General features: G+C 38.7%; 2 protein-coding genes across 2 annotated transcripts; both read left to right on the top strand.

Annotated features, from left to right (window-relative positions):
* The first annotated feature begins 1,909 nt into the window (after window positions 1-1,909).
* On the top strand, window positions 1,910-2,881 carry LOC148046802 (vomeronasal type-2 receptor 26-like). Its single transcript, XM_087714970.1, has 2 exons — window positions 1,910-2,106; window positions 2,545-2,881. The coding sequence occupies exons 1-2, from the start codon at window positions 1,910-1,912 to the stop codon at window positions 2,879-2,881; spliced, it is 534 nt and encodes a 177-aa protein (XP_087571096.1).
* Window positions 2,882-3,302: 421 nt separating this feature from the next.
* On the top strand, window positions 3,303-8,782 carry LOC106546132 (vomeronasal type-2 receptor 26-like). The gene is made up of 4 exons (XM_087714969.1): window positions 3,303-3,406; window positions 7,170-7,275; window positions 7,624-7,750; window positions 7,887-8,782. The coding sequence occupies exons 1-4, from the start codon at window positions 3,303-3,305 to the stop codon at window positions 8,780-8,782; spliced, it is 1,233 nt and encodes a 410-aa protein (XP_087571095.1).
* Window positions 8,783-10,722: the final 1,940 nt, after the last annotated feature.

Genomic DNA, 10,722 nt, shown 5'->3' with positions numbered 1-10,722 from the left:
AAGCAACTAGACTGTTTTTTTTTCTTTGCCGTAGATGAAATATTGCTTCTCATAAAGGAAAATTACTTGGTTCTGGCAGGATTGTTGAACTATGAAGGGATTAGTTCTGACATGATGGAGAAATGGTTGGCAAGATCAAATTTTCCTTGGAGTTATCTGGTCTTAGCATGATCCCCGAGAGTTCTTGCAAGGTTCAGTGGAGAACCTGTTGTGATTTTAGATGGTTCTTACTTCTCTCCCTCCCTCTCTTCCTTCGTTCCTCCCTCCCATCCTTCTTGACAGCTTTTAATTCACTGCACAGCCCTAATGAATGTCATAAAAAATAATCTTTCCACAGCTCTCTCACAGCTCCTGCTGAATCTCTGAGGAAATTCTCAAAAACTCATTATATATCAGCATCAATCATTTGGAAGTTGACCTTTTGAGCCCACAATCATACTTTGGGAGAAGATATGATATTACACAAGATGGCTTTTTCCCCTGTTGGGATTCCGCTCTGAATTTTGCTGTTTCATTGGTACTTTAGCTCCGCATGAGATTAGTCAAGTTTAGGGAACCAGGTGGAAATTTTGTCTTCCTGAAATTTTGCTCTTGCACATGATACGTGACTGGCTTCCTCATATGTTCCAGAATTGACTACATTATGTCTATCTAACCAAGCCTTGAATGTACTATGAATCACCTTTTTTTTTCCAGAGAAGCACAGACATTGCTTCTTTTTGTAATAGGGAAAATTAAACTGAGGGACAGATAAACATGTCAAAGGAAAGATGCCACCAAGATCTCAGCAAGTATTAGGGATGATTTCTAAAACTGTTCTTAAATGCTGTAACAGTTCAAATACTTAACCACTAAAGTCCCTCCAGCAGGTTCCTCTGCAGCTGCTTTCATCATTTGCTTGAGCCCTATTTAAAAATCTTCTCCCAGTTCTTAAGTATATTGTTAAGCAACTGAAAATTTAAATTTGGGGAATGCTAGGGAAAATGCTACTTCCTCATGGCTAACATAAGTAAAAATGTCACCCAACCTACTATTGTGGAAAAAATAGAGGCATCAGTTCCCATCTAGGGGGATCTGGGAGGAAACCATGGAAATAATTATTTGAGGGACTGGCAAAATATTTAGGTATTGGACGTGATATTATGCAGTATATGATGAACCGGTAGCGGAAACTTTGAGTCGTTTGCGAATCGGTAAATACTACTTCTGACTGGCCCTGTCCCCATCTATTCTCTGCCTCCCGAGTCACAGCTGATCAGGAGGAAATGGGGATTTTACATTAACCTTCCAATGGAGTTGTCTGGGAATAGAAATATTACAGTATCCTTCCACTGCTACACCCACCAAGCCAGGCCCACCAAGCCATGCTCATAGAATAGGTAGTAAAATAATTTGAATCCCACCACTGCTAGGCATCTTAATCCTATGCAAAGGAGAGTGAACTGCAGCTATTATTTATTGTAAAACAGAATATAAATTCCAAAAGTCAGGTGTATTTGGCATAGCAAATTCCCCTCTGTACATTTTATTAGCAATTGTGAATTTCAAAAAGCATTTAAACATCATCTATCTTTTCTCTTATCAATAACGAAGTAATTATCTCCTAAAGGAATTACCATATTTTCTGAACTAGGCAAAAACGTCAAAGACTGCACAGGAGGATATTTCAATTCAAAAACAATCAATGAATTTTGAACCCCAGGGGGATTGGCACAGCTTTGTTTAAGAGTCCTTCCTACAGGCTTCCTCCCCTTTATTCTCCTCTGTCAGAATACATGCTTAAATCCTGATGCAATTCAAGAAATGAATTGGCAATCCCAAGGGCATCCTAATAGACAATGATAGGTTTTCTGATTAGGTGCACTCTCAGATATAAATTTGAAAGACAGAGACTTTTTCAAGAGCGTGGATGTTGCTGCTCCTAGTATTCTTGATGAAGAAAATAGGGACGCTGAGCTGTCCTGCGAGTGATGCTTTCCTTGTTCCTCATGAGTGGTACCAACCTGGTGACCTCATCATTGGAGGGATGATGTCCCACATCTTTTACAACTTTTTTGGTATTAATTTTAAGGAATATCCTTCTATAACACCTTATGACATATCAAAGTAAGGATTTTATTCCTCTTTTCCTAATCTTAATCTGTTTCCTCTAATTTTCTTATGAGAGTATCAATATACAGGTTATATCTTGTCCTTCTAGTTATGGGAGAATACACTTTTTGGTTTTTTACTTGATTGTAAAGTACTTGTAATATAATGTATAAAGCTTCAGTTGAAAACCCCATCTTAATGACATTTGTAATATTTGTTTTAAATCTGTATCATCATTCTTAACAAAATATATACAATAAATGACTGATCTATGATGGAATTGTTTTTGTTGTACATATGTCGTTGTACAAATTATTCAGCATGTTAGAAAACCCATTACTTTCCTACTTTCATCAAAGAAAGAAATGTTAGTTATTCATACAGAAATGATGCAACCTTGCTTATGAGAATAATAAACTTCTTTTTCAAATGGGGTATTTAAATCCTTTGCAGTATAGTAATGAAGTTCTACCAGCACATCCTTGCCTTGGCCTTTGCTGTGAAGGAGATCAATGAGGACTCCCAGATCTTACCCAATGTCACTCTCGGGTTCCATATCTATGACAGTTACAGCAACCCAAGGATGACCTATCGTACCACTCTGGACCTGCTCTTTAAATCCCAGGAATTTGTCCCTAACTACAAATGTGATAGCCGGAAGAATCTCATGGCTATCATTGGAGGACTGGATTTTGCCACATCATCTTATATAGCTGAAATTATAGGATTCTTAAAGATTCCACAAGTACGTTCTAAAGAGGTTCTTAATCTTATTGTTGCTATGAAATAATTAATACACATAAAAATTAGGCTTAGGTTTGTCTTAATAAGTGTTATAATGTTCTGCATGGCTTAATGTCAAATACTTAGCATTGTTATCTGAAATTATCATGCAAGTTACACGAAGTGAATATCAAGAGTAGCTGAAGGAATATTTGAATTGCTTTGTTAAAATAATAGATTTTATTATTATTTTTATTTTTTGAAGCATGTATTACCTAACACATGTAAATATAAACATGATTTTAATAGATGAAATGGATATGAATAAAAAAGGATCATTAGGACATGGACAGTAGACTCGCTGGTGCGTTTATGCAGGAGCATTTCAGACGTCTTAGGAATGGGGTGAGGTTGATAGTAGACAGTTTAAGGTTAAAACTTTGGGGATTTGGGGAAGAAACCACAGAGTCTGGTAGTGCATTCCACGCATGGACAGCGCTGTTGTTGAAGTCATAGTTTCTGAAATTGAGTTTGGAGTGATTTACCTTAAGTTTGCATCTATTGTGTTTGAAACTGATATTGTCATTGACAGGTAGGACATTGTAGCACACTGTAGGACACTGAAAGCTAAAATGGAGGATAGGAGGGCCAAGCTAAGGCCCCAGGGGCTAGTCCTTCACTGTGTCCAAGGAAGCCCTGTGGTCCAGATCTAAGAACTCCCCAGGCTCAATCCAGCCCCTGGGCCTTGAGTTTGACACCCCTTATCTAGTGCATATGATTGAAATATTTCCCCAAAATTGTTCCTATTTCCTTTAGGAAATGCTGGGACAACAATTTTTGAACAAAAGTCTCATCAGAATTCTACTGGACTTTCTTTTAGCTGACTTGTGTTGGATCACCTCAGGAGGAATTTCAGACCAGTAAGATCTCTTCACTTTATTTCATGGTCCCCAAAGAGGACCAGCAGTACATTGGGATCATCCAACTGCTTCACCATTTCAGGTGGACATGGATTGGGATATTTTCTGTTCGTAATAACAATGGAGAAAAATTCTTACAGAAAATACAGCCCTTACTTTCACAGAATGGAATATGTTCAGCATTCATAGACAGGCTTGATCCAACATTACACTTGGAAAACTTGGAAGAAACCTATCTACAAATTTTCATTAATTCAATGAATATGTTGAGTAGCAAATCCAATGCATTTCTTCTCTATGGACAATCCGGGACAATTGTTTGGCTAAGATTTGTAATATTTATGTCAGATCCTGAAAGCAGAGCAACTGCCTTATTTGGAAAGGTGTGGATCGTGACTGCAATGATTGATTTTGCACTAACAGGCGCTCAAATGAGTTGGGATCTCAAGATGTTCCATGGGGCTCTTTCCTTCACCATTCATTCAACAGCTGTTGTAGGTTTCAGGGAATTTGTTCAGACCATCAAACCTCTTTCAGACTCTGGAGATGGGTTTCGACAGGATATTTGGGAACAGTCATTTGACTGTTTATTTCCAAAGTCAGAGTTACAAGAAATACACACTAGGAGATGCACCGAGGAGATGAAGCTGGAGGATCTTCCTGCACCTCTGTTTGAAATGGAAATGACTGGCCAAAGCTACAGTGTCTACAATGCTGTTTATGCTGTGGCTCATGCTTTGCAGGCTCTAGACATGTTGAAGTTCAAAAGGAGGAAAACCATGACGAGTAAAAACCCTGATCTTCCACAGCTACAGCCTTGGCAGGTATTCCATTTGCACTGGAGGCTTCTTTTATTTCAATCAGCAGTTTGAAATAGAATTACCTTTGGAACCCATTGTGGAAATTCTTAATATAGTCTACATGTGTAGAAAAAAATAGAAATAGAACCCTTTCTTGACAGTAATTAGTTGGGGAAAAATTGCCTTCAGAAATTCTGGCTGCTCCATAACAGCAGATATTTACAATGCAAATAGAATAGAATAGAATAGAATAGAATAACAGAGTTGAAAGGGACCTTGGAGTTCTTCTAGTCCAACCCACTGCTTAGACAGGAAACCCTACACCACTTCAGACAAATGGTTATCTAATCTCTAATCTACCCAATTCCTGCAACCGTTCTTCATATGTTTTAGTTTCCAGTCCCCTAATCACCTTTATTGTTATTCTCCGCACTCTTTCTAGAGTCTCAGCATCTTTTTTTTTACATTGTGGCAGCCAGATATGAATGCAGTATTGCATGGGGTTACGAAAGCAATTTAAAGTGGTATTAACTCTTCAAGTGATCCTGATTTATTCCCTCTGTTTATGCAGCCTAGAACTGGGATGGATTTTTTTGGCAGTTGCTGGACACTGCTGGCTCATATTTAAATGGTTGTCCACCAAGACTCCAAAATTCCTCCTAAAAATTACTACTATTGAGCAAGGAGCTACATATACACTACCTGTATTTATTTTCATGCCTAAATGTAGAACCTTACTTTTTTAACCATTGAATTTCATTTTATTAGATAGCTTCCAATGTTTAAGTCTGTCAAGATCTTTCAGTATCTTGAGCCTATCTTCTTGAACATTGGCTATTCCTGCCAGTTTGGTGTCATCTGCAAATTTGATGAGATCCACATCTGTTCCTCCCACCAAGTCATTGATGAAGATGTTGAAGAGTACTGGGCCTTAAAAAGAGCCTTTGGTTACTCCACTGCATACTTTCCTTCATGTAGATGAATTTCCATTGACGACTACACATTGAGTGCAGTTGGTCAGTCAATTATGAATCCATCTGATGGTGATGCTGTCTTACCCACATTTTTGTACTTTATCTAGTAGTAGGTTATGGTCTACTTCATCAAATGCCTTACTGAAGTCCAAGTATATCAACTCATTTTGTCACTTTGTCAAAGAATGCAACAAGATTAGTCTGCCATGATTTCTTTTTGACAAAACCATGTTGGTTTTTGGTTTTTACTTTGTGGAGTTCTAGGTTTTTGCTGATTCATTGCTTGATTATCTTTTCCAGAATCTTCCCTGATATTGAGATCAGGCTGATAGATCTGGGGTTTCCTGGTTCTATATTTTTCCTTTTTTGAAGATAGGAACTACATCAGCTCTTTTCCAGTCCTATGGCTGTTCCATGGTGCTCTAGGATCTTTGAAAGATATAGTTCAATGGTTCGGCTATCTCATCTGCCAGTTCCTTCAGAACCTTCTGGTGTAATCTGTCCAGTCCTGTTGATTTGAACTCAGTTAGGGTAGTCAGGTGCTCACATACCATTTTCTTCCCTATTTTAACTTGTGTTCCTAATCTGTTTTTCGTGGTGGTGTTTTTGATAGGTTTGATTGTTTTTTCCCCTTGTCTAAAGACAGTGGCAAAAAACAACTTGAGTAGTTTTGCTTTCTCCCTGTTGATTGTACTTTCTTGACACTTTCTCCAACAATGGACCAATTGTTTCCTTGTCTTGTTTCTTGTTTTTAACATATTGGGAGAAGCTTTTTTGGTCACAAGCTGTTTATTAGACAGCCATTTGTTTCAAATGTTGTAGGATCTTCTCATTGAGCTGGGTGTTTTACTAGAAAACATTCAAGGTATCTTGCATCTGTCTTATGTTGTTCTGTATAAAATATATACCAAAAATGATAAAAAACATTTTTTTAAAAAAGCATATCTTGAACAATAATAGTTAAAAGGATAATTTATATTCCTTTTTGTTATCTCTTCAAAAACTAATCAATTCTCCAGCTAAGTCACTAACTAAGTTTTGTGTCTCTTTGGGATATTGAAAAGCATACTAGGTCCTTTTTAAATGTAGCATGCTTAGAATGAAACAACCATATATTTGCAACAGTCTCTATCAGTCTCTAACAATCATTTATTTATTAAAGAAAGCTTCTGACTCAAATTCTAAAATCTGAAAATTAACCAGACCTCAGAATCTCAAAAAGCTTTGTACCAATGAGTAAATATTATAGATTATCTATTTGGAATTAGTTTGTTTAGTAAATGGATAAAGTGATATAATTCCAAAACGCTATTTTCATTCTGATTCTGTGCATTGTTATATTTCCTTAAAACAATATCAAATAAATCAGAGAGTTAACATATATATTTCCATACAATATTGATTATAAAATTTCTAAGTTTACGTATTTAATAATAATTATTGGAAAGGGCAGAATGAGTGAATGTAACTTGGATATCTTTTTGTCTTTTCTACTATGTTGCTTTTAATTCCCTCACTCTTTTATTCCCTTTCAATTAGCTCCATTCATTTCTTCAAGACATTTCTTTTAACAATTCAGCTGGGGAGAGAGTGTTTCTGAATGAGAAAGGGGAAGCAACAGGTGGATTTGACATTACCAATTTGATCACTTTTCCAAATAGATCATTTCAGAGAGTTAGAGTTGGAAAGCTGGATCTAGAGGGTCCAAAAGGGAATGAATTTTCGATAGATGAAGATGTGATTGTCTGGAACCCAGCTTTTAACCAGGTACCTAATTAATGAATCGACTATGCCTTAATCCATGATGATTCCATTTTGAGCCTAATCTCTTTCAAAATCTGATTTCTCATGTTTAAAAGAAATGAAGGCATGTTCTCTTCAAATGCTTTTGATGATCAAGCACTCATTGAATTAAAAAAAATGATATTACAGTGTAAAAGCATTGTTTGCATATTTGATTTGCTTTTACAAAAGATTGTCAGCATTTGCTGATTTTATTTGCTGATAAAATCAGAACCCTTTGGGAGATCAAAAGTAATTCTCCTCTATAAAGGGGGTAAATTACAAACTGTTTTAAATATATCCAATTTCAAAACATTTTATCTTTATCATCAGGTTCTTCCACTTTCTCGATGCAATGACCCTTGTTTCCCTGGATCCTGGAAGAAAGGGATTGAGGGAAATCAGTTCTGCTGCTATGACTGTGTTCCATGCCCAGAAGGGAAGATTTCAAATCAAAATGGTAGGATAGGAATTCTACCATTTTTCATTAGACTTAAGCAAACTTTAATAAACTATTTGGATGAATAAAATTAATAACATAATTTTCAGTAATATGCAATATCTTGATGAAAAAATATCCTCGATTTTCCTTCCAGATATGGATGACTGTTCTGAATGTTCACAAGATCATTATCCAAATAAAGAAAAGAATGGATGTATCCTGAAATTGCTGGTCTTTCTAACTTTTGAAGAAACCTTAGGAATTGGTTTAGCCTCAACAGCTCTTGGTTTCTTCTTCTTGACTTCTTGGCTACTTGGAACTTTTATTAAACACAGGGATAGTCCCATTGTCAAAGCCAACAACCGGTCCCTCACCTACACCCTCCTTGTCTCTCTTCTGCTCTGTTTTGTCTCCTCTTTGCTCTTCCTCAGCCAGCCTGGCAAAGTGACCTGCCTTCTCCGACAATCAACTTTTGGCATCACCTTCTCAGTGGCCATTTCTAGTGTACTGGCCAAAACCATCACTGTGGTTGTGGCTTTCATGGCCACTAAACCTGGATCTCTGAGGAAATGGTTGGGGAAAAGATTGGCTTTTTCTGTTGTCCTCTCATGCTCTCTCTTACAAGTATGTATTTGTATTGTTTGGTTGTCGACATCTCTCCCATTTCCTGAGGTGGACATGCAGTCACAGGCCCAAGAAATGATTTTGCAGTGCAATGAGGGTTCAGCTCCATTCTTCTACTGTGTCTTGGGCTACATGGGTATCTTGGCCATTGCCAGCTTTATTGTGGCTTTTCTTGCCCGTAAATTACCTGACACTTTTAACGAAGCCAAGTTCATCACCTTCAGCATGTTGGCCTTTTGCAGTGTGTGGATCTCCTTCTTTCCAGCCTATCTGAGCACAAAAGGCAAAGTCATGGTAGCTGTGGAGGTCTTCTCTATCTTGGCCTCCAGTACTGCATTACTGGGATGCATATTCCTGCCAAAATGCTACATCATTATTTTACGGCCTGACCTCAACCGCAAGGAGCAACTTATTAAGAGAAATTAGTTTATCATGTAATCATTATACTGTCTCAGAGAAATTGCCTAAAAGAAATAGAAAGAATGCTATGTATAGGAAAAATACTGCCTATAATGTTATGGAAACATATTTATTGTGATTGTCAATTCCAAAAGAAATGCTAATATTGATATGTTTTCACCATATTCCAGGATTTTTTCACCTAGTCCTTTCTTCTTTTCAACACCTCCATTGAATTTGATTTTGGTCATCCAGCTTTCTTGTTCCCTATGGAGCTGGCTTTATAGACTTCACCATGGTTACCATTGTATAAATCCCTACAGTCCTTCTAAATGCTCCAAAACAAGTAGAAACAATACTTCAGAAAATTTAAAAGTTGGTCCAATTATTTGGTCCCAGCTGCTAATAGCAGTAGTCCAGCTTACTGAACTTTTAACCCTATATATCACCAGCCACCTTCACATTCCATTAATCTTATGAGCTAAGTGGCTAAAACTTCCCATCCTATTATAGACTGCAGGTTGGAACTCTGTCTTTTATAGCTCCAACTTGCCAATTTGTCCAACTACAAACAGCATATCAGAAGATCCACTGCAGTCACTGGTAGGACACCGCAAAGGGACAAAAACCAAGTTACCAGTTAAATCCATAGATTTTCGAGAAGTTTGTTGGGGAAGAAAAAGCAGTCCCTCTTCCACATAGGTACCACATCTTTGCTATGGACCCGGTTCTGGAGGTGGGTGTAGCTAAAATTCACACTTAGATATAGCACCCCATGTCAATTAAAAGATGCCCAGTGCTTATTTACCTGGGTCAAAGCACAGAAAATCCTCAACCAGTTTTTAGGGGCAACTGAAAGATGACCTCCAAGGAGCCCCACCAGATAATATATCTTCAGTTTCAATAGGGCTTTTGAAGCCAAGGACAGAATAGTAGTACCCCCCCCCCCATCTTTGAGAAGGGAAGTTTATTAGCTTTGCCATGATGACTAAAGATCAAGGCATGAGCAATGTCTGCTGCAATTAGATACATCTAGTTTAATGAAAAGAAGGACTGGGGTGAGATTATAGCAGTGTCCCAATACCGAAGGGGTTCCCGTAAGGAAAAGAAGGGGTCAACCTATTTCCAAAGCACCGCAAGGCAGAACAAGAAGCAATGGGTGGAAACTAATCAAGGAGAGGACCAAGCTAGAACTAAGGAGAAATTTCCCAATAGGACAATTGATCAGTGGAATGGTTTTGTCAAAATAATCATGAATTGGCAGATACATGGTAACAAGTTTAGTCAATGTATACGCAATGAAACTGGGTCAGCCAGTGGGAACTATTTGGTGACTGAGAGCTATGCCAGATGGCTTACCTATGTAGCTCTGAGTCTGCCCAAGGGAACTGATGTAGTCTACTCTCTGAGCTCTTCTCTACTGTACTCTGCCTGTGGTTGCCCTTATTTTCAATCTCTTCTCTCTACCATGTTGGAAGAACCATTGTTGGTATTGTATTCCATGACAGCCATGGGCTTGACCCAAGTAATTCGGGGCCCAACCCATGCAGCGGGTCACATGCTCGACCTCGTATTTCTCTCGGAGCAGTGGATGTGTGATCTTGGTCTGAGGGGTAATGAGATCATACCCCTGTCGTGGTCAGACCATTGCCTACTGAGGCTTGACTTCCGGAGGCCAAACCCCCACCGTAGGGAGGAGGAACCGACCAGGTGGTTCCGCCCCAGGCGACTTATGGACCCTTTGAGGTTCCAGACGGAGCTTGGGGTTATTCCTGATACCCTCGCCCACAGTTCGGCGGAGACTCTGGCTGCCGCCTGGTACTCGGCGGCGTCGGAGTCTCTCGACCGGATTGCGCCACTACGGCCCCTCCGGGTCAGTGGATCCCGGAGAGTTCCCTGGTTTACCGAGGAACTCCGGGAGAAGAAACGCCGGAGGAGATGCCTAGAGCACCAGTGGAGGTCCGATA

This window comes from Thamnophis sirtalis, unplaced genomic scaffold (assembly GCF_051295495.1).
Source record: "Thamnophis sirtalis isolate CommonGarterSnake01/CBP01778 unplaced genomic scaffold, rThaSir2_p1.2 scaffold_4, whole genome shotgun sequence".
NCBI lineage: Eukaryota > Metazoa > Chordata > Lepidosauria > Squamata > Natricidae > Thamnophis > Thamnophis sirtalis.
The sequence above is the reverse complement of the archived record's forward strand: the minus strand, read 5'-3'. Positions and strand labels throughout refer to the sequence as shown.

What these genes read in the sequence shown, in the direction of transcription:
- LOC148046802 (XM_087714970.1), top strand. Translation starts at nt 1,910, where the DNA reads ATGTTGCTGCTCCTAGTATTCTTGATGAAGAAAATAGGGACGCTGAGC. An exon ending in ACACCTTATGACATATCAAA is followed by an intron (nt 2,107 to 2,544) that starts GTAAGGATTTTA and finishes AATCCTTTGCAG; the next exon opens with TATAGTAATGAAGTTCTACC.
- LOC106546132 (XM_087714969.1), top strand. Translation starts at nt 3,303, where the DNA reads ATGGACAGCGCTGTTGTTGAAGTCATAGTTTCTGAAATTGAGTTTGGA. An exon ending in ACTGATATTGTCATTGACAG is followed by an intron (nt 3,407 to 7,169) that starts GTAGGACATTGT and finishes TTTTCCAAATAG; the next exon opens with ATCATTTCAGAGAGTTAGAG. An exon ending in GGAACCCAGCTTTTAACCAG is followed by an intron (nt 7,276 to 7,623) that starts GTACCTAATTAA and finishes CTTTATCATCAG; the next exon opens with GTTCTTCCACTTTCTCGATG.